This window comes from Corvus moneduloides, chromosome 18 (genome assembly GCF_009650955.1).
Source record: "Corvus moneduloides isolate bCorMon1 chromosome 18, bCorMon1.pri, whole genome shotgun sequence".
Lineage (NCBI taxonomy): Eukaryota > Metazoa > Chordata > Aves > Passeriformes > Corvidae > Corvus > Corvus moneduloides.
This window is the reverse complement of record NC_045493.1, coordinates 3,506,317-3,532,971: the sequence shown is the minus strand read 5'-3', so window position 1 is coordinate 3,532,971 and position 26,655 is coordinate 3,506,317. Positions and strand designations below refer to the sequence as shown.

General features: G+C 60.4%; 4 protein-coding genes across 14 annotated transcripts in view; 3 read left to right on the top strand and 1 right to left on the bottom strand.

The window, feature by feature from the left end:
• TPCN1 (two pore segment channel 1) overlaps positions 1-6,882 on the top strand; it is a 42,376-nt gene extending 35,494 nt beyond the window's left edge. For 5 of the 7 annotated variants that reach the window (XM_032128417.1, XM_032128414.1, XM_032128418.1 and 2 more), the window contains exons 22-26: positions 267-313; positions 813-966; positions 2,256-2,392; positions 3,106-3,186; positions 4,250-6,882. In XM_032128417.1, coding sequence (XP_031984308.1) covers positions 267-313; positions 813-966; positions 2,256-2,392; positions 3,106-3,186; positions 4,250-4,372 — 542 coding nt within the window. In that variant the 3' untranslated portion in view covers positions 4,373-6,882. The remainder of the gene's footprint in view (positions 1-266; positions 314-812; positions 967-2,255; positions 2,393-3,105; positions 3,187-4,249) is intronic. The other 2 variants (XM_032128411.1, XM_032128412.1) reach the window with 1 other exon arrangement.
• SLC8B1 (solute carrier family 8 member B1) lies at positions 5,914-13,926 on the bottom strand. 3 transcript variants are annotated; one of them, XM_032128420.1, is made up of 17 exons: positions 13,292-13,926; positions 12,409-12,561; positions 12,260-12,312; positions 12,097-12,154; positions 11,737-11,842; positions 11,477-11,644; positions 11,294-11,401; positions 11,155-11,211; positions 10,831-10,961; positions 10,522-10,663; positions 10,022-10,143; positions 9,686-9,839; positions 9,518-9,598; positions 8,927-8,991; positions 8,669-8,842; positions 7,174-7,338; positions 5,914-7,102 (listed from the first exon to the last, which is right to left on the bottom strand). In XM_032128420.1, the coding sequence occupies exons 1-16, from the start codon at positions 13,418-13,420 to the stop codon at positions 7,210-7,212; spliced, it is 1,830 nt and encodes a 609-aa protein (XP_031984311.1). In that variant the 5' UTR covers positions 13,421-13,926; the 3' UTR covers positions 5,914-7,102; positions 7,174-7,209. The 3 variants fall into 3 exon arrangements, with proteins under 3 accessions (XP_031984311.1, XP_031984310.1, XP_031984312.1); XM_032128419.1 differs by having other exon boundaries at positions 5,914-7,084; XM_032128421.1 differs by lacking the exons at positions 5,914-7,102; positions 7,174-7,338 and having other exon boundaries at positions 7,857-8,842; positions 13,292-13,924.
• A 1,689-nt stretch (positions 13,927-15,615) lies between these two features.
• Positions 15,616-19,573, top strand: PLBD2 (phospholipase B domain containing 2). The gene is made up of 12 exons (XM_032128196.1): positions 15,616-15,857; positions 16,017-16,110; positions 16,209-16,367; positions 16,774-16,874; positions 17,277-17,491; positions 17,561-17,655; positions 17,726-17,886; positions 17,991-18,086; positions 18,330-18,401; positions 18,501-18,653; positions 18,760-18,922; positions 19,046-19,573. Exons 1-12 carry the CDS (start codon positions 15,655-15,657, stop codon positions 19,211-19,213), a joined length of 1,680 nt encoding a protein of 559 aa, XP_031984087.1. The 5' UTR covers positions 15,616-15,654; the 3' UTR covers positions 19,214-19,573.
• A 442-nt stretch (positions 19,574-20,015) lies between these two features.
• Positions 20,016-25,418, top strand: SDSL (serine dehydratase like). 3 transcript variants are annotated; one of them, XM_032128293.1, is made up of 10 exons: positions 20,016-20,468; positions 21,109-21,243; positions 22,061-22,107; positions 22,391-22,579; positions 22,683-22,722; positions 22,812-22,951; positions 23,194-23,282; positions 23,394-23,621; positions 23,703-23,827; positions 23,943-25,418. In XM_032128293.1, the coding sequence occupies exons 4-10, from the start codon at positions 22,412-22,414 to the stop codon at positions 24,134-24,136; spliced, it is 984 nt and encodes a 327-aa protein (XP_031984184.1). In that variant the 5' UTR covers positions 20,016-20,468; positions 21,109-21,243; positions 22,061-22,107; positions 22,391-22,411; the 3' UTR covers positions 24,137-25,418. The 3 variants fall into 3 exon arrangements, with proteins under 3 accessions (XP_031984184.1, XP_031984185.1, XP_031984183.1); XM_032128294.1 differs by having other exon boundaries at positions 20,016-21,243; positions 22,394-22,579; XM_032128292.1 differs by having other exon boundaries at positions 20,016-21,243.
• Positions 25,419-26,655: the final 1,237 nt, after the last annotated feature.

The window sequence follows — 26,655 nt, the reverse complement described above, 5'->3', positions numbered from 1 at the left end:
TCAGAGGTCTCCCATGCTCTCTAGTGAAGAGTCAGGTCTGATTTCTTTAAAAAACAGAGATGAAGCCATGCTGCAGGTCTGACCCCCTTTGTCTGAAGTAATTTCAGTGGGGAGGGTCTGCATTCTCTCTGGATTTGCTGTCTTTATTCAAACTTTGCTGTCTTGTGTCAGTCTTCCCTGTCAAATAATTTACCTAAAAATCACTGTAAAACAGGTCAGGATGGATAAAACAATTATCTGTATGTGTTTTCTCCCTTTCTGTGCAGTGACACTGTTTGAGCTGACGGTTGTCAATGACTGGTACATCATCATGGTGAGTGAACCCCTGCAGGCAGCATAGACTCTGTCAGCTCAGGCACCACTGTTTTCTTCCCATGGGGATTGGAATGGGCTCAGTGTTGTCACTTGTTGACAGGTATCTTTTGCTTCTGACTGTTTGGAGGCATTTGACCCCTGCCATGCTGCTGGGCATGCTTTCAGGCTTCACAGTCTGGACAAACGAAGTCACCCTGCGCTCCAGTTTGTCACCCTGCTGTCCAAGCTGTGTTCTCGTGGCACAGCAGCTCTTACAGCCACAAGCTTTGGATGTTCTGTGTGTTTGCCTGTAGGAACCTCTCTTTTTAGCTGCAAGGACTTGTTGGGGCATTGAGCACTGCACAAGCAGTCCCTGGGGCCAGCTGTGGAGCCAGGAATGAGAGACAGAGAGTTTTATTATTATTATTATTATTATTATTATTATTATTGTGAACAAGCAGTTAACAGTGCCTCTCCCTTCTTTTGTGCACTACTGACTTCTTCCCTTTCCTCTTCAGGAAGGGGTGACATCCCAAACCACTCACTGGAGCCGCCTGTACTTCATGATCTTCTACATTGTGACCATGGTGGTGATGACAATCATCGTGGCGTTCATCCTGGATGCTTTTGTCTTCCGCATGAACTACACTCGGAAGAACCAGGATTCAGAAGGTCAGAGCTGAGGCCTGGCTGACCTACAGTGTTGTCTTTCCCTGGTGCTTTATGTCTCCAGCAGAGAATGGGCTTGGCCAGGAAAACCAGTTGATTTTTTTTCCAGCCTGACATGCGGAGCTAATTCTTTTGCTTTTGTGTGATATTTCTGTCTGGTCTTTCTGCTCTGCCCCTCATCTCTCCCCCAGAATTCCCCAAAAAGTGGATGTGGGTGTATTTATGTGCGTTTTAGGTATGTCTGTACGTTTGTGTGCGCACACACATACAAACTTCAACTACTTGAGCCATTTCAACCAAATTCTTTGAAAATAGGAAGTCCGTGTGCATTTCATGAAAGACTTCTAGGAAATATTGCAGCTAGGATGTAGCAAAACTCAACAAGAGACCTTATAGGAAGGGAAGATGAATAATTTTTTTAAACCAAGTTCCCTTCCTCACTAACACACTCACTGGTGGCAGGATGTGTCTGCCAGGTGATTTGCCAGCACTTCTTGCCGTGACCCAGAGAACAACAGACACTGCCTGCCCAGTTCTTTCCATATTTTGTGGTTGTACTTGGGCTGCTGACTCCGTGCTGTTTTTGGACATGCCTTTCCCTCTAGGAACTGACAGTGGCTGGGCTCTCCATCCCCTCATCCCTCTGAGTCATCACTTACTCACTGTCCTTTTTCTCCTAAGCTGGGGGTCTGGAACTGCAGGTACCTTCCTGACCTGCTAATTCAGGTGCCAAAGCCACACTAATCTCTTACAGCCCTTCTCCTGCTGTTCCTGCAGGTGAAGGCCCCAGCCCCCTGTTTTTTGGTTTTTTAGGTGCCAGAAGATCAAATTGTGGTGCAGGAGTTGTTAATTAGGGAAACACTTGCGGTCCTTCCTACACCCAGTTTGAAGGGAGCAGTGAAGACATTGGTTAATCCTGGACTCCCAAGCTCTCTTAGGCAGGTGAAGGTCAAAAGGCAGCAACTCTTGTGTGATTATTTGATTTCTTGATTTACAGGCAAGCAAAAAAGCTACAAGATTTTTTTTTTTTTATAAGATACCAAGGAGCCTGATGAGAATCATTTGGGTCTGAAAGTTTGCTGGCCCTACTCTACTAGTTAACCTTTTCCCTGCCTTTTTGGGGTCAAGCATATCCCTTTCTTGTCACAAAAGCAGGTACAGACTGTACCTGACCTCTGGCTTGGTCCTGTGTGCTTTAGGCTTTGCCTTCCAGGGTTACCGTGGTGGCTGTTGAAGCAATGCTCATCTTGGAGAGGGTTTTTTTTCCCTCTTTCTGTTTCTTGCCTCTCCAGAAGATAATGGCATTGTGCTGGAGAAGGAGATCTCCAAGGAGGAGGTGATTGGCATAATTGAGCTGTACAAGAGGACTTCAGGTGCCACTGAAACAGCCCAGCTGCAGAAGATTGTGTTGCAGATGGACAAATACGGGGTAAGAGGAAACACTGCAGGTTCTCACCTTCAGGAGAGGGAGGTGTGCCAGTGCCCCTTTGTGTGACTGAAGAGAGAAGATCCACTTGCCTCTGTAGTTGTTGAGGGCTGAGCTGCTGGAGCGACTCTGCAGCATCACAAAATGCTGTTGCTCTAGAAAAGTAGCAGCTGCACCTTGCACAGCCTCGACAAAGGCTCATCCCTGTCGCCTGCAAAATTCCCTTGTCCTGGCCCCATGCTGACTGGAAAAAAGGCACATTTATTTTTCTTTAAGGAAGCCACTGTCTCATAATTCTCCTGCCTCTCTCTCTGTGCCATCACACACTGAGGCTTGGACAGTCCTGGAGCATTATGCAGCAGCATGATGGCGTTGATTCCAGGTCCTTCCTTTCTCTGTGGCACTGCTTATGCTTCCATTCTAAAACATTTTAAATTGTAAAATGAGCTCTTGTGTCAGAACTGTTGTCTCATCCATCTGGGAAGAGCTGAAGTGGTTGCTTTAATAATGGCCATTACACCCCTGTGTCACCATGACACAGGGCAGGTGCTGCAGTCCCTCAGGGGACAACAGAAGGAGCCTGGGACAGCCTGAGCTCATCAGTGGATGAGGGGTGTCCACAGGAAGGATGCCTGAAGTTCCAGGACAGATCCAGCTGCTCAGTGACTGATGAATAATGTCTTTGGTGTTTCCTCCTCCTTCCCCCAACTCCTTAGCAAATGTCAGCAGTGTTTCTGGGACGCAGATCGAGGACCAAGAGTGATCTGAGCATGAAGATGTATGAGGAGGAGATACAGGTATGTGGGCCTGAGCTGGGGCTGCCACCACGTCTGTGGTGAGAGCACTTTCTGGAATAACAACCCATCCTTTCAAACCCTGGGGACTGCTTTCCTCTGAGACCTGGGATTTGTTACTCCACAGAGCACATTAGAGCTCTTCAGTGGGTGCAGGTGTGTCAGGCCAGGCACAGTGACCACACTGGGGGTGTGCACAGGCACTTCTGCTTGGCTGGGCTGCCCTGGGCTCCCCGGGTGTCTGCTGGGGCTGTGAGCACAGCCTGGTGCTGCCTGGGGCTTGGCTGCTGAGCACAGAGCTCTTAAACCTCTGGAATGTGGTTGTGCTTGAGCTTAGGTGTGTCTGTCTGACACAGAAACCAGGGGCTGTCCCAGGCAGGGCTGCCTGGTGTGCAGGCTGAGCAAGGTGGGAAACTCGTAAATCAGCAGATTCCCTGGATTTTTAGCACCTTCTGCCACTGCCCTCTGTGCTTGGGAGCTTTCTGCCATGGGTTTGGTCACTGTCCTGCCAAAGGCAGCTGAAGGTCGTGGGCCAATGTAATGATTAGTGCTGAAAGAATTAATCTTGTAACCATTTGAATCTGTCCTTTGTCCCCGCAGCAGACAGAGTGGGGACGAGTCTTGAGTCCCCCTAAGGAAAATGCACGTTATTTACCGTGGGGCTGGGCCATCTGCAGAGAAGCTCCCTGCCTGTTCTGCTTGGTCTGTGACTCAGGGATGTGACATTGTGGAACACCCTGGGTGCTGCCCAGCATCAGGAGCAGCTCTGCAAATCCCAGACATGATGGGAACAGCCCTGGGTGTTCAGGAGGGACGTCCAGAGGGAAGGATGTTTCCTTGCCTAAGTTTGCTTGGTCTCTGCATCCACCACAACCACGCTGCAGCAAGCTGGGTTGTTCCAGGAGTTTGGGCTGTATCCAGGGCTTTGGAAAGAGCCCTCTGTGCCTGGAAAAAAAATGTGCCTGGAAAAAAATGTGCCCGCACATGGTAGAGTGACAGAAGGCTCTGCCCTTCTGGGGTGTGTGGGGCACAGCCTGATCCCTGCTGTGTTTGCTCCCCACTGCAGGAATGGTATGAAGAGCACTCCAGGAAAGAGGAATCCCAGACACCACTGCAAGAGCCAGCATCTGCTTCCAGCAGCTCTCTGAAGCCCCTGAGCCTCCGACAACGCTCCCAGACTGTCATTTAGGCCTAGCTAACGCGAGCCACCTTCTATGCAATAACCTAGAGTATTCCTCCCCAGCCTGTATTTTGGGAGGGTGTACATAGATCTGTCAGTGTACCAGTGTAGGGATCCAGTCTCTCCCCCAGCAGTGGTTGCTGGAAAGCCTGAGGCCCAGGGGACGCTGGGGAAGGCTGCTGCACACAGAGCGTGGTGACCACGCTTAGCGCATCTGGGCAGAACAGAGCCCTTGTCCCTCTGAGCCCCTTCCCAGGCTCCAGCTCCTGCTGCTTGTCTTACCACTAATAGACCTTGGGGAAAGGGATGTGTAATCCATTAACAGCAGGGAATTTGCTGAAGTCACCTGCTTAATAGTAAAACTTCGGCCCTGTTTGAAGATCCCTTTTGCTCAAAGGGTACCATTAACCTAGGGATAAAAAATCAGAGTGAGTTTTTGTTTCTTCTCCACCTTCCTTGTGCAAAGAAAGGGGAGGTGGTGTGAAATCTCAGCACTTTTGGAAGGGCAGACTGCCCTCCCCCTCCTTTTCGGCACACCTAGATGCACTCCCTGAAGTAGCTCCAGCTCTGATGATTGAATTTTGCTGTCCCCGAGCAGTTCTGAGGCAGTTCTGAGGCAGAACTGAGGGCCAGCACCTCATCACATTATGACCATAGGTGGGACAGGGCTTTGGAGACTGTCTCTGCTGTATGTGCATCGCTGTTGGTCAGTCCTGCCCGTGGCACTGCCTGGGCTTGGGGTCACATGTGCAAACCCCAAAGCTCCTGTCTCCGTTCAGGGAGGGGGATTCTGCAGGGTGATGTGGCTGTTGGGCTCTGCTACTTGGCCACCTGCTCTGTAAAACCTTCTGGCTGGTCCTTAGCTCAGATAAATGACTGGGAAGAAGAGTGGAAGGTTTTGCAGTTCCAAGTCCAGCTTTTTTTCTGCCTGGCTCTGGGTTAAGGAGAGCTCCTGGGCATCACACAGTCCTCCTGGCTCAGTCCTCTGTCCTGGCTCTGGACAGCTGAGCAAGTCCCAGCACAGAGGGGGGCTCCTCCCTTGCAGGGGTGTTTCTCTGGCTGGAAAATGTCGGCTCAGTCAGATCGTGGGAAGATCCACTGAAGAGCTCCACTGTTCCCCTGCATTTTGGATGCAGGAGGAACGTGGAAGACGACGATTCTTCTCACCCGTCTGCTTTTCTGCAGCTACCACACCTGGGAGCTGAGGGATGAGGAGGAAGGGGGAAAAGGGATCCCTTCCCAGCTCTGCCACGTTGGTGGGATTGTGGCAGTTGTGTCATCATTTGAACCTGTCTCTCCAAGTCCCTCTTTTCCCTGTCAGCACAGGAAGTCCCTGGCAGCTGGGAGGTTCCCTCACCTCTTGCTGTTTGATCTCTCCTCAGGTTCAGACTGAGTGGAGCCTCCTGGGGAGGCTTCTGCCTTCTTCCAGGGGCATCAGGCAGGCAGTGGGAGATGTGTGTCCCCCATTCCCTTTGTCCCCCATCTCTGTCTGTTCCTTGGTGGCCTCACCACATGGCACAAGGACAGCGGGAGAGGGCTCATCCTACCCCGGCAGTTCAGGAGCATTTCCTGGATGGGCAGGACTTTCAGAAGGAGGCAAGACAGAGCTGCTTCTGGAAACCTCTCCTCCATGGCACGGTGGGGAGCACTTGGAAGGAGTGGGAGAGCAGCTTTCCAGGCAGCACACACACACCAGTGGCTGCTCCCAACGCTTGCCAAATTCCCTGGGTGCCTCACGGCAACTCTTTGTTTCCTTTCTGGATACTTGCAGGTATGAAACTACTTCTGACCTGACCCGTGAAGGACCTTAAAGGGCTGTTTTCCAAACCATAAATTCACAAATTAACGAGCGGTGCAGTTGTTGCTCCTGCAGTTGCTCTGCGTGGAGTCGCAGCCCGGGAGGTTTATCCAGATTAGTCCTGGGACTGCAGGAGATGGTGTTTATTGTGCTTTAAATTGTGGGCAGAATGAATGAGTATTATGGTTAGCGGGGGAAAAAAATGTGGCTGTGTTTAATCTCCACATTCCCCTACAGCCTATTTCTCCTGGCAGGGCTGTCAGTGACCTTTTTTGGGGGTGCTTTCTGGGTGTGAAAGGAGCTGTGGCTTTAAACTGTGCTGAGGGGGGCACTGACTGCTGATTGTGCAGTAACAGGGCTCCCTGGAGGCCTGGGGGCAGGGTGCTGCCTCCAAGGCGTTGATCCTCCCCCACATCCCCACTGTGTTCATTATTTTTGTAAAACCAAGGAGGGTGGCAGGAGTTTGCTTCTTCCATGTGACTTTGGAAGGAAACAAAGTTTGAGTACGGGGCATCCCCTTCTATTTATCCTCCTCTCCCTCCCCCGACACACAGACTGACGACGGAGACAATCATTTTGTAGGGAGCACGGGAGGAAGCACTGCAGGATTTTGTATGCTGGCGTTTTGTTTATAAAAAAAAAGATTTTATGGACATGTCTGTTAGATGTTCTCTGCATTTTTTTCAGGCGCACTAATAAAGAGCATCCTCGGCTTTGTAAAGGCAGCAGCTTCCTTTCCTCCTTCCCGTCTTATTCCAGAGGTGGGGTTTGGCCAAGCTGGAGCATTTCCAGTGTTTGAAGAGGAGCCTGCCCGCCCTCTCCAGTGGCAAGTGCTTGTGTTGGGAATGTTTTGCGTGCATGCCCTGCCGAGCTGCTCCACATTCCTGGTCCAGGACACTGCAAAGCCTCTGCGAGGTTTTTCCCTAAACATCAAGATAATGCTTTCAAAGTTAGGTGTTTTAAAGCTGCCCCAGAGCCGCGTTGAGGCCAGAAGGGCTGTTTGACCCTGTACCTCTGTCCTGGGGCGTTGGCCGTGGTTTCGATTGCTTTAGCCCTGCTTGTGGCAGGAAGTGGAGGCTGTGTCCCGGATCGTTCCGGCAGCTGCCGGAGCAGGTCTGGGGCAGAGCCAGTGGCTGCGGGCACAGGGAGCGTTATTTTCTGTGAAAGCTGCTGGTATGTGTTAGAAAAAGGAGAAATGCTCCAGGCCCAGGAGGAAAGGAGGAGGAACCGGGTCTGACAGTTGTGGTGCTTGCACAACACCGCCCTCGCCCGTGGGGCAGGGATGCGGGTGTCCCTCTGGAATGACAATTCGCTTTCCAGCCTGTGTCCTGTGAACCCTCCAGCTGCGAGCAGAACCACCAGCCCACCCATTCCCTGCTACTGGGACCATGAGCCCCCCTGGCCCTCTGGGCAGCCCCGCAGGTGTCCCTCTCCGCAGGGACTGAGCCGGGCTGAGCCCGTGCCGTGGCCGTTCCCACGGTGACAGCACATGTGACTGCTCTTGGGACATCGGCTGCTGGAAACCACTTCCCCACTCCCTCGGGAAAACCACTCCGGGCATCCCAGGGTCCTCGGCTCTGGCTGTTCCCTCTCCACTGCAAAGGCTCTGTGCTGAGTCAGGGCTGTGTCACACCAGCGCAGAGCAGGAGAAACGGCCCTTGCAGCAGGCAAAAGTCAAGGTTGGGTTTGTGTTTGGTTTTTGTTTTTTTTTTTTTATTGCAACTTTTTACACTGCCTAAATCTAGCCCTGCCAGGAGTCAACACTGTGTGCAGAAACCTCCAAGTCCTTTCCTACAGCTCTGCCCACCCCAGGAGGAGAAGAAAAGTAGGATCTGAAACTCAGGTTGAAAAACATTACTAAAAAAAGCAGGGGAAACCAGCCTCCCTCGGTTTGGTGTTTGTTTTCCCTCAGGCTTTGCTTGCACTAAACCCAGTGTGTCCCTGGAGCGTTGTGTCCCCTTAACCCTGTCTGGGCTCTGCCCTATCTGCTGTTCCAGCCCACGGTGCCAGCGGGGAGAGTCCTTCTCAAGGACAAACGTGTGCCTGGGCCCTGGCAGGATCACCCTGTGCAGCACAACTGCCCCAGCTCTGTCCTGGAGCTGAGGAGGGAGCTGAGGAGGGGAAGGTGGAGCGGCTGAGGAGGCAAAACCTCTCATGCTGTGCCCCTGACCTGGAGCTTCCCCATCCTCTGGTCCTGCCACTGCGACCAGACACAGCCAAGGTCTGGATGCTGCTCCTGCCCAGAGTTCCTTAAATTACATGGATTAAAGAGTGAGGAGAGGATGTGGGCACTGACAGCTCCTTCCCCAAAGGACAGCCACCCCCTTTCCAAACAGCAGGGGCTGAGGCTGGGCTGGCACCTCCAGCAGCACGGTGAGGTTGAGGTGCCCTTGTCCCCCTGCCAGGGACAGGGGAGGGGACAGCGCGACCCCAGTGTGGTGGGGAGGCAGAGCAAGATCCAGGGCTGGATCTCCTGGGGCTGTTCATGGGGTGGAGAAATGGATCACCCTGAACTCGGTGAGCAGGGCCACACACAGGAACGCCAGGTAGTAGGCGATGAGGCAGATGCCGTAGGCCTTCCCCAGCTGGAAGCACTGCGCTGGCACCGTCACGAAGGAGAACACCAGGCTCAGCCCCAGCGCCCCGGCCAGCACCCACACCAGGGGGCTGTCAGGCTCCAGCTGTGGAGACATGGGAGTGATGTGGGGTGAAACCAGCATCCTGCTGCCAGCCTGACCCGTGTCACCATGTCACCACAGCCTTACCTTCACCAGCGGCTGGCTGCTGGTCATCTGCAGCAGGCAGCCGAGCCCCACGCCCACCAGGATGTCTGGAGCACGTTCAGGATGGCCGCACAGCACGGGAAGGCTCGGGGGAGCAACAGCACTGACCACATCCCTGTGCCCCACATCCTCCTCCTCCCTGTATCTCATGGCTAAAGCGCTCTCTGTCTGTGGGGAATACAACCTCAAGCACTTGAGGAGAGGCTTCAGCCTGGTCTGAGGACCACCCAAAACCCACCGGAGGGAGGCACAGCCCCCTCCCCTCCTTCCCTTTGGCAGATCCCAAATCTGCACCACTGCAGCCCAAACTCCTGGCCCTCTGGGGCTGGGACAGCTGTGGGGACAAGGGGGTGCTGCTGGCTCTGTCCTTGCACCTCCCAAATCCCTCACTGACCCCTTGCACTGTGGGAACACGGTGGGGTTCGCTGGCATTGGAGGGACTCTGGGATGGATCCTGCCCCGCTCCTCTCCAGGGGTCCCACAGCACCAGGAGCTCTCCCTGGTGTAGGCAGGGAAACTGAGGCAGCTCCTGCCCCACATGCCACCACCCTGCTCCTGGCACCCAAAGGATACTGAAGATGATGCCCCCGAAGCAGGCGGAGAAGGCCATGCGGGGATAGCCCTGCCGGGCCATGGTGAGGTCGGAGAAGGTGTCTGTGGAGGAACAAAGGGAGACCTTGGGGATGACAGGGGGACCCCAGGGTGTGCCAGGGGGGCACTGGGGACCAGCAGAGCCCTCACCACCAATGCTGTTGCCCCAGGCCAGCAGTGTCAAGCCCAGCACAGTGTTGCTGAGCTGGAAGATGACACCCAGGGTCCGCAGGATGTTCACCAGCTCCGTGGCTGCGGCGTTGATCCACATGGCACTGGCCAAAAACCCAAGGAAGGCAAACACCTGACAGGAAGAGGAGCAAGCTGGTCCCTGTGTGCATCCCACAGGACCCTGCACACCTCTTGGGGACACTGGGGACTGGGAAAGAGGTCCAACTTCCTGCTCTGCCCCCAGGGACCCTCAGCCCCATCTGGAGCAGGCTGGGCTGGTCCCTGGTGGGTGTTCAGGGCTGGGAGACACCTTACACAGTGATACTTGGGTGGGTCCTCATTGCTGGTGGTGATGAAGATGATGAGGGCCAGGACAGAAGCAACCAGTGTGACCAGTCCCCAGACTGGGAAGACGCCCTGGATCTGGTACAGCCCATCTGCACATGGTGGGGAGAGGGGGTGTCAGAGTGGCTGGGGCAGGATCTAGCCAGGCTTGAGGCAGGAGGTAAAGCCTTGTCAGCTAAGCCACCTCTACCCTACACCCTCACAGAGCTGCCCCCCTCTGTGCCTCAGTTTCCCCAGGCAGGCCAGGCCTGCTCCATTTTTCCCCAAGGCCCTGGATGCTGGGGGCTCAAGCCCCCCGCCCCTGTAGGGGGTGCAAATCATGCAAATCAGCTGCAAATCAAGCCCCCAGCTTGGCTCTTCCCCACCCACAATGGGAAGCCAGTTCTGAAAGGCTCCTGCAGTCCCCAGGGCTTCGGGGGCCATCTCAGTCCTGTCCCCTTCTGGAAGCTGGGACTGCCCCAGGCTCTTACAGGCGCCCGACTTGAGGGTGAGGACACAGAGCAGGGGGCTGGTGAGGATGTGCAGGCAGTTGAGGGGTCTCTTCCAGTTCAGGTCATCCTTGTCGGGGTCCACAACAGGAACAGTGAGCAGCAGCACCAGCTCCACGGGCACCTGGGACGGGGGACACCCATCTGGGACACCCTGCGAGGTGCCCCACGGCCTGCTCCCAACCCGACAGCCCCTGTCCCACCATCCCCAGGGAGACAGAGCCCCAAGGGCCAGCAGGGACAGGGATGTCCCTTGGGGGGCTCCTCCTGGCTCGTGTCCCCCCTGCTCACCTTGAAGGCCTTGAAGAGCCGCCAGTACCAGGGCTTCCTCCTCCACTTGCGGTAGTCCAAGGGGCTGAGGGCCGTGGTGAGGATGCGCAGGGAGGTCTCCCGGGAGGGCAGCAGGGGCCGGTACTCCTCCCCTGTGAGGGGCCACAGGGGCTGAGTGGGGTGGGGGCTCCCTGTCCTCCCAACCCTTCCAGCATGGGGCTACGTTCCCAGGGAGCGTCCCAGGGTGTGTCCCCAGGGAGCTCCCCCTGCCCCATGGGCTCAGTCACACCTGCAGCAGCCTGGGGGTCTCTGGGACCCCTGAGGACAGAGCAGGGAACAACATACCATAGTCCCCACTGTTTGTGCCTGAGGGCTCCGGCTCTTCCACATCTGTCGGCATCTCTGGGGGGAAGAGGAGCGGACAGGGGCAGTGGAAGGGGACCCCAACACGCCGGGGGTCCCATCCCAGCTGGGCAACCCTTACCTGGCTCCCAGGGCCCGGGAGGGGCCAGCCCGTCCCCCCGCTGCCGACGGTGAATGCAGGTGCAGAGCACCACGGTGAGCACGTAGAACACGTAGAGCCCCAGGTAACCTGGGAGGGAGGAGTTATGGGGGGGTCACAGCACCCCAGGCTGCTCCCACCATCCCCAGCTCCCACAGCGCTCACCCAGAGCCTCTCCCAGCCTGATCCTGCCCAGGTAGAGCACCACGAAGGTGAGGAACACGGCCGCCATGTAGAAGATGACATCCCTGAGGAAGGGTCTGGAGGCAGCCGTGAAGGGCTTGACCAGGGCGATGCCCCCGGCCACCACTGTGGTCACAAACACACCGGCACCTGCCAACACAACAGGACTCTCTTGGGACATGGGAACATCCCACAGCTCCAAAATATCACCCCGTGAGGAGCTGGCAGTGGGGTCCCCTTACCAAAGATGGCCCCGATGGCCAGCCCCGCTGTCCGGGGGTCGGAGAAGGCTACCACAGCACTGAAGACATCAGGTGCCCCATTTCCAAAGGCCAGGAAGGTGACACCATGGAGAGAGGACGTCAAGGAAAAGACCTGGTGTCCTGTCCTCCTTCTGTGGGGACATGGGTGCTGTGTACTCCTGTCCAGTGCCAGCACATGGTCCTGCTGTCACTTCCAGCTCACACTTCGAATTGGTTTCCTCTGGCATGGTGCCGAGGGGACACAAAGTGACCCTGTCACGGCCACCTCCCCTGCCCTGTCCCCACGGCCACCTCCCTGGTCCGTCCTGGCTGAGGTCCCCTGTGATTTGCCAAGGATACTGCCACATTGTGGGACAGCTTCAGGTTGGTGGAGATGGCTGATAAATTGGGGCAGAAGCTGGAAGGGCAGAGAAGGAGACAGAGAGAGGTGATGGGGCTACTTGGGAACCACAGGGCTCCTGGTCACTCTGGGGACAGTCCCCTTCTCTGCAGGGCCACTCACAACTTCTCCGCTGTCACACTGAGGATGATGAACAGGTACAGGAGCCAGAGAGCCTGTGGGGTCAGGGGTACACAGAGAGAGGTCAGTGGGGTCCCCACCCCACACCCCCACAGCAGAGCATCCCCAGCACTGCCTGTTCCCGTCCTTACATAGAGGGTGACAGCCAGGGGCAGCAGCTGGGGCGGGAAGACACAGAAGACCCCATTGAGGTAGTCGAGGAAGCCCCCGTCCAGCCGGCAGTCAGGGTTGCTCCAGATGAAGTGGCACCACTCAGAGCTGTTGTGCTTCCGAACTTCCCAGCACTGCGAGGCAGAGGGGAGGGTGCTTGGCCGGGCCCCCCCGAGCACCCACCGCCCTCCTGAGGGCTGCCACGGGCACCCTGAGGGAACACTGCCCACCCCGAGCACCCACCGCCCTCCCGAGGGCTGCCATGTGCACCCTGAGGGGACACTGCCCACCCCGAGCACCCACTGCCCACCCGAGGGCTGCCATGTGCACCCTGAGGGGACACTGCCCACCCCGAGCACCCACTGCCCGCCCTGAGGGGACACTGCCCACCCCGAGCACCCACTGCCCTCCCGAGGGCTGCCATGTGCACCCTGAGGGGACACTGCCCACCCCGAGCACCCACTGCCCGCCCTGAGGGGACACTGCCCACCCCGAGCACCCACTGCCCTCCCGAGGGCTGCCACGGGCACCCTGCCGCTCTGCGGGGCTGCTTTCGGCAGGTCGCTCTCATCCCTGCCTCGGTTTCCCCATCCGTGCTCCGTGCCAGGCCCAGCACATGTGGAAACCCGCGCCCCATCCCTGTCCCACACAGACCAGACCCACCGCGGGCCATGGGAAGGCGCCGGCCTGGCAAGCAGCGAGGGTTTCGGAGGAGAAAACCAGCAGCAGAAGAAATCCTGGTGAGATCCCTGCTGCGTTGGCGGGGACAGGGGAAGCAGGGCCGGGACGGGACCCCACCACCCCGGCAGCACCCAAATCCCTCCCGGCGGCCCCCCCAAACCCCACCGCAGCCCCCAGACTTACATCCAGGCCCCGTCCGTGGCTCAGAGCATCCCCCCCGGGAGGGACCGTGTCCAGCAGCAGCGGGGGCCCGGCTGGCAGTGCCCCGGCCAGGCTGAGCGCCCCGGCCAGCCCCGTGGGCCCCGGCCCCATGGTCCCCTGCCCTGGTGGGGACAGCCCCGGCGGGCACCTACCGCCGGCAGCGGCCCCCGGAGGGAGACAGCGGGGGCTGCCCCCGAACCCCCATCCCGCGCTCCCCGGGAGGGGCGAGGAGGGGTTAAAAATTAATAATAAAAGTGGAAGTTAAAATTAATGCTAAAAATAATAAAGTGGATAAAAAGCAGAGCCCCCCGCGGGCACGTTGAGCCCCTGCCGCCGCGCCACGGCCCCGCCGGGGGGGCTCAGCCCGGGGCCACCCCGAGCGGAGGGAGGGGGAATGGCACCCGCACCCCACGGACGGGGACCAGGGGACCGGAGGGCACCCCCGAGGGCACAGAGGGGCCGCGGTGCGGGTGGGGACGGGGACGCCGGGGGGGTGGGGAGTGCCGAGCGGGGATGCGGGGATGGATGCGGGGAAGGATGCGGGGACGGAGGGGGTACCGGGGACCCCTCCCGCGGCGCGGCCCCACCGTGTGGCGCGGCCCCGCTGCCGTGCGCGGGCAGCTGATCCCCCCCGCCCCCCCCGCCTTAAAGGGGCCGCCACCCTCCGCCCTTAAAGCGACAGCGACACTTTCCCACGCGGCTGGCGGGGCGGCTGCGGAGATGGGACACACGCGGCTCTCTGCTCCGTCCCGTCCCTCTCAGGCCGGGACACCCACCCTGGTGCTGCGCCCACCTATATCCTCCCTTTGGGGTGACCCTCTGAGAACGGGCGAGCTCATCGCAGGCATGGCCGGGGATGGTGTCCCGTGGTGGGGCAGCCTCGGCACCGTGCCGGTGGTCCGAGACCCCCTCAGAGGGGCCGAGGCTGCTGCTGGTGCCCCTGTCTGCACCAGGACACCCCAGCCTCAACCGTGCCGCCTGCAAGCCCCATGCCCTGTTTGTGGGGTGCAGGTTGGCCCCCATGGCCGGAGCCCCAAGATCTTAATGGCATTCAGAGATCCATTTCCCACCTTGGCCAGTTTCTCCACAAAATTGCACTCTGCCCTTCTCCCTGGGGAGAGGTGAAAGGAAGGAAAGTAAAAAATAAAGGCAGTGCCCAGCTGGGTGGGTCTCCCCCAGGATACTAGGTCCCCCCTAAGACCCGAAGGCCGGTGGCATCCACTGGGTGCAGGCTCTGGCCCTGACAGAAGCTGGCACGGGGCATGGCCCCCAGACCCCGCTGGGATATGGCTGCTTTCTTAACCGTTTTTTCTGGTTTTAGGCCAAATTTGGGTGTTTGCCCCATGGCGTGGGTCCCTGTGCACCTCCCTTGGCTTCTGCACCCACGAGTGGCCGGGTCCAGGTGCCCGAGCGCGGGGGCAGGGTGGGCACTGGACAGTACTGGCAAATTCACCAGCAGCAGCTGGGAGCTGCTGGTACGTGCTGGGCTCCAACACACGAGCGGTGCCTTTGGGACGCTGCCCTGCCCAGAACAGGACAGGGCATGTGGCACCTTCTCCAGCTGCACCGGGGGACTCTCCAGGGTGACTGCGTGCACCCCACCGTGACTCTGCCACGCGGGTGGGGGGTCCAAGCCCTCAGTGCCTGCCCCCTCCCCGGGACACCCGCGCCGGACGCGGACTTAGCCCGCCAGATGAGGAGGAGGAGGAGCAGGAGGCAGTAAACAGGCGCCGGCCGGGATTGCGCGAGGCCGGGGCTGCCGCGGGGCTGGGGCCCAAGGGAAGCATCAGCACCTTTCCCCGAACACGGGGACACGCCGGGGGCCGGGGTGCCCACCCGAGAGGGTCCACGCGTGTTCCGCAAGGGCGGGGAGGGGGGGAACCTGCGCACATCTCCCGTGGGCGTGGCACTGGGAGAGGCGAGACAGGAACGGGGATATGAGCGTGGGGTCTTGGGGCAGCATAGGGGGGACAGGGGGTGTTGTGAGGGGGGCCGGGGGTCCCCACGGCCGCAGAGGGGGACGTGGCCACAGCGGGAGCCCCGCCCCGAGCCCCGCCCCGTGCGTGGCGCGCACACGAGCAGCGCTGCTGTGGGCGCGGCCCCGCCCCGCCCCGCCCGAACCCGGTCCCGCCCCACTCACGCGCGGCGGCGGTGCTGGGGGCGTGGCCACGGCCGCGCCCCGCCCCAATCTGACCCCGCCCCATCGGTCCGCGCGGGCGCCGCTGGGGCCGGGGCCGCATTCGAGCCCCACCCCCGGGCCCGCCCATTCACCCCCGGCGGCGCGGCGGGGGCGTGGCCTTCCCCAGCCCTGCCCCTCGCTGTCCCCGCCCCTCGCTGTCCCAGACATGGCGGCCCCGCGGGCGCTGCTGGTGGCCGCGCTCCTGTCCCCGCTCCTCTCCGCCGTCCCGGCCGGCGCAGCCCCGTCCCCGGTGCCCCGGAATGTCTCCGTGCTGCTGGAGCCCGGCTCCGAGAGGCTGCGCGTCCTCCCCGGCCGCCACCCCGCCGCCGTCGCCTGGGCCAGCCTGGATGACCGCATCCCGCACGTCGGGTACGGACGGGGCGGGGCGGGACGGGTTGACCCGCGTGGGACGGGACGGGACGGGGGTCGCATGGAGCCGAGCGGGCATGGGTTGGTGGGGGTTGCCTCGGCCGTGATGGCGCCCCGTCCCACCCGTGTCCGTGACCCCCCGTGACCGTGTCCCCACAGCTGGGCCTTCCTGGAGGTGACCACCAATGCCTCGTACAATGACAGCCTGCAGGCCTACGCCGCCGGGCTCGCCGAGGCTGCCGTCACCGAGCAGGTAAGGGGGGACCCCTCCAGAAGTGGGGTCCCGGGGGGCGTGACATGGTCCCTCCCCGGGCTGTCCCCTGCCACTGACATCGCGGCCGTGTCCCCCAGCTGATGTACATGCACTGGATGAACACCATGGTGGGCTACTGCGGCCCATTCAAGTATGAGAGCGAGTACTGCCAGAAGCTGCGGAACTACCTGGAGGCCAATCTGGCCTGGATGGAGGAGCAGATGGCAAAGGGGCAGGACCTCGAGTACTGGCACCAGGTGAGGATGGGGTACCCCCACTCCGGGGACCCCCCCTGTATCCTCCTGGGGCTTTAATCCAGAGGAGAGGACAGGGCAGCAAGATGTCCTGGCCGAGCTCCAGGTGGGATGACAGGGATGTGGTCATCCTCCTTCCTGGGGTGACTAGACGTGACTCGTGACTTTCTCCCGGCCACAGCCTCGCATGCTGCAGTTGGGGTGCACAGGGGGCGGCTTTGTCACCCTCGGCCCTGGGTGCTGAGTCATGACCCTGCTGACGGTGACACTTCCCCCCTGTGCCTCTGCAGCGGCACTGAGACCCAGCTGGTCTGCTCTGTCTCTTGGGGGAATGAGGGAGCCTGTCCCCAAAACCTCTCAGCCTGCCTCCTGGCAGGAGCCAGGTGCCAGCTCTTTCCCCTGTCCCCAGGTGCGCCTGGCCTTGCTGCAGCTGAAAGGGCTGGAGGACAGCTACAATGGGCACCTGGACTTCCCCAGGGACAGGATCACTCTGGCACCCTTTGGCTTCCTGTAAGCTCCTTCTCGGAGGTGGTGGAGAATGGGGGATGGTTGTCCCAGGGTTTGGAGTGCTGTGGGAACAATTCCTGCATGTGTGGGAACAGCCAGTTCTGCTCGCAGTCCATCTTGTCCACCTTTTCTGGGCACTTGTCTTCTGCTGCTGGGGCAGGACGGAGCCAAGGCAGGTTGTTCCCCACACCATGGGCTGGGTGGTGGGTTCCCCCCACAGCCCCTGCCTCAGTTTCCCCATTGCTGTGCTCCCCCTTTCTTCCCTCCTCATGCTACCAGGGTGCTCCCAGCACCAGTGCCTGCACTGGGGTGGGGTGGAGATGGACAGACAGAGAGCTCTGAGCCTGCTCAGCTCCAGGGCTGGGGCATCCCTCACCTGACATCTTAGGCCTTGCTTCCCTGCAGGCTGCTGCAGTTGGGGGGTGACCTGGAGGACCTGGAGTCTGCCCTGAACCGCTCCTCCCCGCAGCGTGTCCTGGGCTCGGGCTCCTGCTCGGCCCTCGTGAAGCTGCTGCCGGGCCACCGGGATCTGCTGGTGGCCCACGACACCTGGACCTCCTACCAGGCCATGCTGCGCATCATCAAGAAGTACACGCTGCCCTTCCGCGCCTCGGCCGGCGGTGCGTGGGCTGGGCTGGGGGAGCTGCGCCTCACAAGCCCCTCCTGATGCCTCTGCATCCTCCCTCCAGGCAAGTCTCAGATCCCTGGGAGCGTCCAGGTGTTCTCCTCCTACCCTGGCACCATCTTCTCCGTGGATGACTTCTACATCCTCAGCAGTGGGTTGGTGAGTGGGTCTGGTCCTCAGGGACCTCTCCTTGGCCCTGCTGCCCTCCCCATCACTCCCTCCCCTGCAGGTAGCACTGGAGACCACCATTGGGAACAACAACCCGGCCCTCTGGAAGTACCTGGACCCCCGGGGCAGCGTCCTGGAGTGGCTGAGGAACATCGTGGCCAACAGGCTGGCCCGCAGCGGGCCCGAGTGGGCCGCGGTCTTCCGACGCTTCAACAGCGGCACGTGAGTGGGGTGGGATGGGGCCTGGGAACTGGTCCTGGAGGGGTGGGATCGGATGGAGGGTGCCCAGGCTGCCAGAGGGATGCGTTCCTTGTTCTCCGTGCCAGGTACAACAACCAGTGGATGGTGGTGGACTACAATGCCTTCACACCAGGCAGAGCGAGCCCAGCATCGGGTGTGCTGACAGTGCTGGAGCAGATCCCGTGAGTGGCTCCTGAGCCCCTGCTGTCTCCTCTCTCATCCCTGTGGGTTTGGGGAGGGTGGGGCCTGCCCCAGCCCAGTGGGTGGTCACAGGGCGACGGGGTGTGTCTGTGGCATCTGGGGATGCTGGTACTGAAGTGATGGGTGACCCCCAGGATGTGTTCCCCCCAGCCCAGCATGTCCCCCACTGTCCCCAGTGTCTTTTTCCCTCTCTGCTCTGACCAGTGCTCTTCCTCCCAGCGCAGGGGCCTGGTGGTGGTGGCCGATCAGACAGAGCTGCTGTACCAGCAGGGCTACTGGGCCAGCTACAACGTGCCGTAAGTGCCATCACTCCCCACAGCCTGCCCTGTAACGAGGGGCAGCAGTGCTGGCCTTGCACCTGCTTGGTGCCAACTTGCTGTTTGCCCCCACCCCAGGTACTTTGAGGAGATCTTCAACGCCAGCGGGAACCTGGAGCTGGTGAGGAAATACGGGGACTGGTTCACCTACGACAAGAACCCGCGTGCCCAGATCTTCCGCCGGAACCAGACGCTGGTCCACGACCTTGACTCCATGATCCGCCTGATGCGGTGCGTGCTGGGGACCCCCAAACCCGCCTGTTCCACCAAGGAATTTTCTGTGATCCGTAGATTTTTCCCATGTCTTCACCGTGGCTCTCTCCTGGCCCTTCTGCAGGTCCAACAACTACCTGCAGGACCCGCTGTCGTGGTGCAGGGGCTGTGACCCCCCCCAGAATGCTGAGAATGCCATCTCCGCCCGCTCCGACCTCAACCCTTCCAACGGCACCTACCCCTTCCCTGCCCTGCGCCAGCGCTGCCACGGCGGCATCGACATGAAGGTGTGGGAGCCAGGCAGCCCTGGGGGTCTCCTCCCTGGGGGTGCACCCCCCAGCAGCTCTCCCGGGCTGTGCAGCCTATTCCTGGTGCTGACTCGCTGCCCTGCTTTGTGTCCCCATCTCCAGGTCACCTCCTCGGCCATGGTCCCCACCTTCGGGCTGGTGGCGGTCAGCGGCCCCGCCTGGGACGACGTGCCCCCCTTCCGCTGGAGCGCGTCCCCCTGCAGCTCCCTGCTCCACATGGGCCACCCCGACCTCTGGACCTTCCCCCCAGTCAAGGTCCACTGGGACTGAGCAGGCACTGCCGGGCTGGTCCTGTCTGTCCGTCCGTGGGCGTCTGTCCTGTGGGGGATCCCTCTGTGGGGGCAGCTGGGTGTGGGCGGGTCTCAGCTCTGTCATACACCCAGCCCCCTGCTCTTTCTGCCTCTCAGGGTCCCGGCTGTGCTGCACAAGGGGCCAAGCCCAGCGTATCCCCTCCCTGCCATGGGGCTCTCCAATCCCAGGCCCTTTCCCTGGGTGCTGATGCCTGGTTTGGGGGGGCTCTTCCCAGAAAAGGGGGGTCCTGGGAGGCTGGGGCTCGCCCTCAGGGTGGAGAAGAGGGGCGTGAACTGGTTTGGCTGTGGCAAATAAAGTGCTCTGTGCTGGTGGCTGTGCTTTGCTCTCTGCTGAGATTCTTTGGTGGCTTGGATTAGGGTTGGGCTCTCGCAGGGGTCTTGCCCCCTCCCCATTAACAGGGCGATCTGCTTCTCTGCTGGTGGGAGGGTGTATGGCCAGTGAGGCCGGGTCTTTTGGGGTGCAGGCTGTGAAGGGTTCTCTGCTGCTGGGATGGGGGAGCCCCACCGCTCACTCCCCAGGAGGGGGAGGCCATCCTCATGCCTTTTGTCTTCCTCTCCTCTGGCACCTGTGTGTCCCCATCCCCAAAACCCGCGGTGCAAAATCCTCTTAGGCAGCTCCCTTGATCCGCTCTGCCTCGTTAGGAATAACGAGGTCATTACTGGGGGATTAATGAGCGGTGGCTCGGCAGCGCTTTGAAGGTGCCGGGTTCCCACCGGGGCTGGGGCTCCCTGGGGGCTGCGGGGGGGTGGGAGGGAGCAGGTGTGGGCTATTGGGGTGCTGGCACCACAGAGGCTGGGCTGGGTGCCCTGGGGGAGGTGGGGTGTCCATACCCCACTGTGCTGGGATGGGTTGCAGGTAAGGTGGGAGTGGCAGAGCCCATGTCCCCTGGTGTCTCCATGGTGTGTGGGTTACTGTGGAAGAGGGGGCTGCTTTTAGGGTCCACGTGCCTCAGCTTCCCCAGACAGATCACCACCACTGGGTGAGGGAGCAGCAAGGAGGAACGGGGCATGCTGGAAATGCTACAGTGTTGCTGATTCCCTTTTTTTATTTCCTTAAAAGTGGAAAAATAAGCAGAATGTTGTTAAATATCATCCCAGCTGCTGCCACAGTGTCACCCAGTGACCCTGGCTGAGGGAAGTGACCAGGTGACAGCCTGGCATGCCTTCCTCAGGGCAGGGATGGAGCCAAAGGGGAGCAGAAGAGGGACAGGGAGGTGGGTGCAGGGTGGAAAGGGACCCTGGAGCACTCCAGGGCTGAGCTGAAATGTGGTGTCCTCCCCAAGGGCGTCTCCAGCCTCATCCCTGTGAGCTGGGGGAGGTTCTTGCATCTCTTTCTTAGCTCCTGCCACCGTCCCATCCTCTCTCTGCCTACTGTGGGGTGGGGGGGGGGGGTGGGGGGGGTTGCTCCAAAGGCCCCCAGAGGGACTGGAGCTGTGTCCCCCCGGTACCCCCATTCAACCCCATTCAAGAGCTCCTCCTCATTCCCACCTTTCCAGTCCCTTTTTGTGTCCCAAAAGCAGCGTGACTCTGTGCAGAGGTGCTGTGCTCTGTGCTGTTCACCCGGGAGCCCAGTGATGATGTGGGAAGCAGCGATGTTTTGTTGCCACCAAACACCAGCTTCGTCTTCTCCAGAGCTCTGCCCCTGCTCAGTGCCTGTCAGCAGTGGTGCTCTGGGGAATTTTGCAACACAGTTTGGGTCAGGGGACCGAAATCCCGTATTCTGGTTTCACTGCTGTCTGCCTGGCCCTGGGCCAGAACTGGGCACAGTGTGGGGCTCTCAGTGCACCCAGTTTGGAGTGTTTGGTTCCAGTGCAGTGTCCCCCCTTCGGGACTCCTTGTACCCTCTGCTTCCAGGCTGCTCCCACTTGGCCAGAGGAACAGAGGAACCTTCTGCAGCTGCGGGGCTGTGAGCCAGGGCTGGGCCTTCTTCCAAATCCCACCTTCTTCCTCCTTGCCTGCTGTGGACGGAACCAGCCCCTCAGAGCAGAGGTAGGACTTTTACCCTGGGGGTGTCACCAGGGCTGGGTGACAAGGACGGGTCCCAGAGGAAAGGAGGGGGCTCTGCTTTGCCTGGGGGCTGCTGGACCTTGGGTCTGGGCCAGGCTCTGGCTGGGTCACTTGGGACAGCCCCTCTCCACGGGGTGACCTGCGTCCACAGGGTGCCCAGCATGGCACGGCCAGCTGGAGCTGGGGGGGGGGGCCTCATCTCGGGGGTCTCCCCCAGCTGGAGGGGCTGAGCCTCCCTGAGATGTGAAGCTTGGAGAGGATCCAAGGGCTGCCGTGGGTGGGGGCTTAGCAGGGTGGGCAGAGGGATGTGATGGCTCATTTGGAGGCAGTGAGGGGTGTCTTGGCTGGGGATTTGGGGGGTGCAGGCTGCCCTGGCTACACCAGGGGTTCAGAGGCAAAATCCTAAAATCTGCTGGTATGAGTTTTTGGCCAGACCTGATAATATCCAGTGCAAACCCTTGCGGGTCCCCAAAGTAATTTGGGAGCTGCCTCTCCTCTTCCCCCATCTCCTGGGAGCCCACATCCCGTCTCCCGGGCATGTGAAAGCTGCCGGGATCTGGCTGGCGGGGCCACACGTGTTTGTCCCCGCCGCGTCACCCTGCAGCGTGCCCGGCCATGGCTGGGCGCCTTCGGCACCAGTCCAGCCCCGCGGCTGTAAAACCCACCCAGCGCTGAGCAAGCAGCGGGGCCGGGGCAATGTCTGACCCCTGCCCCTTGGCCAGCTGCGTGGCTGAGCACGGGGACGTGGGGACACCGGCACGGCCTCTCCGACGTCACCTGTCCCTTTTGTGTCCCGCAGACTCGGCGGTGGGTGAGGACACTCAGTGGGGTCCCACGGGACACCAGGTAATCCCCGCCTGGGTTGCAGGACAGGGTTCGCGCGGGGCGCCTGGGGACACCGGGGGTGTGGGGACCGGCGGGATGGAGGAGGGGGCGGCACAGCCTGTCCCGGGGATCTCCCAGGGAGAGCCCGTCGGTGCTGCTGCATCCTAGAGATGGGAGGGAAAGCTGGGATCAGCCCTGTCCCTCCCGAGGAGCTCCTCTGCTCTGCCCCGAGCCCGCAATGGGCATCGGGGCTGAGGGGGGGGACCCGTGGGGAGCAGCTGGTGACTCCAGCACCTCTCCCCAGCAGAGCATCCGTTGTCAGGCCATGGCAGCCCAGCCAGTCGGGGGCCAGAAGCCCTTTCACGTCGTCTCGCCCGTTCTGGAGAGCCTGCCCCTCTCCAAGGCCGTGGGCACCAAGGTCTTCATGAAGCTGGAAAACGTCCAGCCCTCGGGCTCCTTCAAGATCCGGGGCATCGGGCACCTCTGCCAGGATGTGAGTGTGGGCATGGTGTGTGCAGGGGGCTGCTCCTGCCCTCATGGGGGGCACGGGGGGGGGACGCAGCCGTCCCCTTCCCTCTTTCTCTCCTGCCTTTCAGGCTGCCAGGAAGGGCTGCCGCCACTTCGTCTGCTCCTCAGGTAACTCCATCCCGAGCCGGGGGGGTACTCCTGAGGAATCTGGGGATGTCCAGGGGGTCGAGCCCTGCCTGGCCCCTCACTCTCCACAGGGGGAAACGCGGGGCTGGCAGCAGCGTACGCAGCCAGGAAGCTGGGGCTGCCCATCACCGTGGTGGTCCCCAGCAGCAGCGGCCCCACCCCCGTGTGCAAACTGGAGGAACTGGGGGCGACAGTCGAGGTCTACGGCAAGGTACCCCCAAAACTGGCGTCTGGGGGGTCCAGAGGGGGCTGAGCTCAGCCTGCTCATCAGTGCTTGGCAAACCCCATGCCAAATTGTCCCCCTCCTGCATCCCCTGCACCCCGGCATCACAGCAGGGTCAGCCTGGGAACCCTCACCCGTTCTGGTGTCCCCCAGCCCCGCAGTGACCAGAGACCATCCCTGGGTTGTGAGGGCTGTATGGAGCCCTGCTGAACCCCCATTGCTCCCCCCAGGTGTGGGATGATGCCAACAGGAGAGCCCAGGAGCTGGTTAAGACAGAGGGCTGGGTCAGCATCCACCCCTTCGACCACCCCTTGGTGTGGTGAGTGCTGCCAGGACTCAGCTCCTGCCCCCGCTCCCCATCCCTGGGATGGGATCCAGGCTGGCCCGGGATGACCCCAGGCTGCATCCTCCTGCCCCCCTCACCCTGCAGGGAGGGTCACGCCAGCCTGGTCCGGGAGCTGAAGGACTCTCTGGAGGCCAAACCAGGTGCCATCGTGATGGCGGTGGGCGGCGGGGGGCTGCTGGCCGGTGTCGTGGCCGGCCTGCACCAGGTGGGCTGGCAGGATGTTCCCATCATCGCCGCTGAGACCCAGGGAGCTCACAGCTTCCACGAGGCGCTCAAAGCCGGCCACCTCGTCACCCTGCCCGACATCACCAGGTGAGCAGCCACGCGTGCAGCGAGCTGGCAGGGCTCACTGGGGTGTCCTCGCCTTGACCGCCTTGTCCCCTCCCGTCCCAGCGTGGCCAAGTGCCTGGGAGCCAAGACGGTGTCGGCGCGGGCGCTGGAGTGTGCCCAGGAGTGCCAGGTGATCTCGCAGGTGGTGCAGGACACGGAGGCCGTGCGGGCTGTGGAGCAGTTCCTGGGTGAGCGGGGGTGACGGGGACACCGCCGGACCTTGGGGGTCGCTGGAGTCGGGGGTGCTGGGGGAACTCTGACTCCGCGGGCGCTGCCAATGTCCCCCTGCTCTGCTCCCCGCAGACGACGAGCGGATGCTGGTGCAGCCAGCGTGCGGGGCCGCCCTGGCCGTGCTCTACTCGGGGCGGCTGCAGCGGCTGCAGAGCGAGGGGCGGCTGCGGACCCCGCTGGCTTCCGTGGTGGTCGTGGTGTGCGGCGGCAGCAACATCCACTCGGCCCAGCTGCGGGCCCTGAAGAGCCAGCTGGGGATGGAGTGATGCCCGCCCCGGGTAGGGCAGGTGACAGAGCCTGGCTGGCACACTCTGCTTGCTTTCCTTCCAAAATAACCAAAATAAAGCCCGGGGCACGCGGGGCCGGACTCCTCACGCAGCCTTTTCCAGCGAGATTGGGGAAACTGAGGCATGGGGCTCGCACTGCAGGCAGGGATGGAGCCGGGGCGCTGCCTGTGCTGAGGGCGGGACCGGGATCCACACATCCCGCTTTTCCCCTGGGATTCACCAGGTATCCTCCTCTGCCCCCCTCTCCTCCCTCCCCCTGCTCCTCCCCAGGCTGTTTGGGCTGCAGCTCCCCACCTCAATTAGCAAGCGCTCCCTCTCTGACTAATTACTTTGCTACTGTCTTTATGCATTATTATTCTAATGATTATTAATTATTACAATCCTCTCCCGTTCCTGCCGCGCTGGCTGCGGCCGGACGAGAACTACGCGCTTGTTACGGTGATTTATCCGCGGGGATCCCCGGCTGGGTTTAACACCTGCGGGCTCCGAGGTGCTCCAACATGTGGAGGGGATATACCCCATCCTAGACCTCCTAAGATCCCTCTTTTCCCCCCATCCCACTCTTTCCCATCCTCCCTTTCCCTCAGGCTTCCGGCTCTCCCCCGTTCCCACTCCAGAGTGCTGTGCTTGCCCTTTGCTGTGGCGCCTCCTGGGGTTTTTTTGCGTCCTCTCAACAGTTCTCCCCTCTCCTCCCTCCCATTCCTGGATGATGTGAGATCTTGCTCCTGCTGGTGCTCCCCAGCCCCACCTGGTTCCCCTGCTGAGCCCGTGCCCTGAGCGCCACCCCGTGAGGTTGGGCAGGGAGAGAAGCCTTCTGCTGCCCCAAAACCCCTCTCGTCCTCCTTCCTTTTGGAGCAGAGGGGTGTCAGCCCGAGGATCAGCTCACCCACATCCCCCCACAAAGCCCTTTCCCCTGACCTGGCTGCCAACCCCCCAGAAACCCCCTCCCTGCCCTCAGCCCCTTGCCCCTATACCTCCCACTGGCCAGGCCACCTCCCCAGGTGCTTCCTGGAGGCCAAACCCCCATAAATCAAAACTCTGCCACTCCATCGTGAGCAATATCTTATGTAAAAAGGTGTTTCCAGGGAGCACCGAAGGCTGGAGAATCCTATTACGAGGCACACTATTAATTATACAGAGTCAGCCCAACCTACTCCAGCTATTTTTTATCCCAGGTCCAAAACCTGATTACTTTCCACCTTCTGCAGACCTTCCCCTTCCGAAAAAAAAAGGCAAAAAGGTCAGAAAAAAAAAAAAAAAAGAAGAGAATACCATTGGTGTTTGCCCAACAGCTTCTAAAAAGGAATTTATTCCTGGAATTCTGCTCAGGGGGAGCAGAGGAATCAGGAGCTCATGATGGTGTTTCTTCAGGTCCCATGGAAGAGTCATTGCTGGTGGTGACATGGGCATGACTTGGGTTTGTGGTGACTCCCCCGGGCACCCCAACAGGGAGATTTTCCCTGTCCTGAGGGGGCACTTGGCCTTTGGGTGCCAGCTGGGGGGATTGGGCTTTGGAAGTCCCTGGCAGGGATGTGGGCCTGCAGGTGGTCTGGGGGTATCCCTATGGGGTTGCATGGCCCCAGCTGGTGGGGGGTCACCTGTGGTCACTCTGCAGCTGGAGACAGGCAGGAATCCTGAGAGCTGTTGCCTTCCTGGGACCTCTGGGATGATGGGGACCCCGGCCTTGGCTCCTGCACCCGGCTCGGAGCTGCAGAGCTCCTCTGTGCCGGGGGATCATCCCTGCTCTTGGTGGCTGCTCCTGCTGAGCCCCATCCTCCTGCCAGCCTCCGGCCTGGGAGGGGGCAGCCTGGGGCATCATCCCCAACCCCTCCTGCAGCCTCTTCTCTCTAGGGCTCAGAGATGGGGTGTCCCAGCAGCCTAAAAACCACCCTCAGGTCCATGCCTTGAATTCTGAAATAATAGTAATAATGATAACAATAATAATGATGATAATAATAGTAGCAGCCAGTGTTCATCTCGTGGTTGACCTTGTGTTCCATTTTATATCCTCAAAATGATGCCGGGAGGGGGTTATTTACCAACACATTCCCCGTCCTTATAAAAAGTCCCCATCACCAGCTAGCATGGACAACCTGGAAGTGCTGGCGCTGAGGGGAGCAGCCAGCTGTGCTCCTGCCTCAGTTTCCCCACTTGAGAAAAGGGGAGGTGGTGTTTTTCTTGGGGGAGTGAGGGGACAGCAGTGTCTGTGCTGACCCCAGCTCCTGGCTGAGGGCTCCCTCGGGGCCTGGCCTGGCTCGTTGGCCACCCCGTTATTAATGCCAGTAATGGTATAGGAAGGATAAATTCCACCACTTGACTGAACAGAGAAAATACGCAGAGAAGTGGCTGGCTTTCCATAAATCATCGGTGCTCCGTGCTACAACCGAGCCAGGACTTAAAATTCAGGTCAGGAGAGAGGGACTCTCGTAAGCCAGCAAGGGAAGGTAATTTATTCTGTTTATACCGTTTTACTGCAAGACAAGGAGCGGGTGGGGGGG

Excerpts from the sequence above, each read along its gene's own strand:
- SLC8B1 (XM_032128420.1), bottom strand. The coding sequence starts at position 13,420 with ATGGGGCCGGGGCCCACGGGGCTGGCCGGGGCGCTCAGCCTGGCCGGG. Across the intron at positions 11,212-11,293 it reads TCCCGGGCCCTGGGAGCCAG|AGATGCCGACAGATGTGGAA; the intron begins GTAAGGGTTGCC and ends TCTTCCCCCCAG. Across the intron at positions 10,664-10,830 it reads GGCTCTTCAAGGCCTTCAAG|GTGCCCGTGGAGCTGGTGCT; the intron begins GTGAGCAGGGGG and ends CCCCCGTCCCAG.
- SDSL (XM_032128293.1), top strand. The coding sequence starts at position 22,412 with ATGGCAGCCCAGCCAGTCGGGGGCCAGAAGCCCTTTCACGTCGTCTCG. Across the intron at positions 23,283-23,393 it reads TTCGACCACCCCTTGGTGTG|GGAGGGTCACGCCAGCCTGG; the intron begins GTGAGTGCTGCC and ends CTCACCCTGCAG. Across the intron at positions 23,828-23,942 it reads GGCTGTGGAGCAGTTCCTGG|ACGACGAGCGGATGCTGGTG; the intron begins GTGAGCGGGGGT and ends TGCTCCCCGCAG.
- PLBD2 (XM_032128196.1), top strand. The coding sequence starts at position 15,655 with ATGGCGGCCCCGCGGGCGCTGCTGGTGGCCGCGCTCCTGTCCCCGCTC. Across the intron at positions 16,368-16,773 it reads ACCTCGAGTACTGGCACCAG|GTGCGCCTGGCCTTGCTGCA; the intron begins GTGAGGATGGGG and ends CCCTGTCCCCAG. Across the intron at positions 16,875-17,276 it reads CTGGCACCCTTTGGCTTCCT|GCTGCTGCAGTTGGGGGGTG; the intron begins GTAAGCTCCTTC and ends GCTTCCCTGCAG.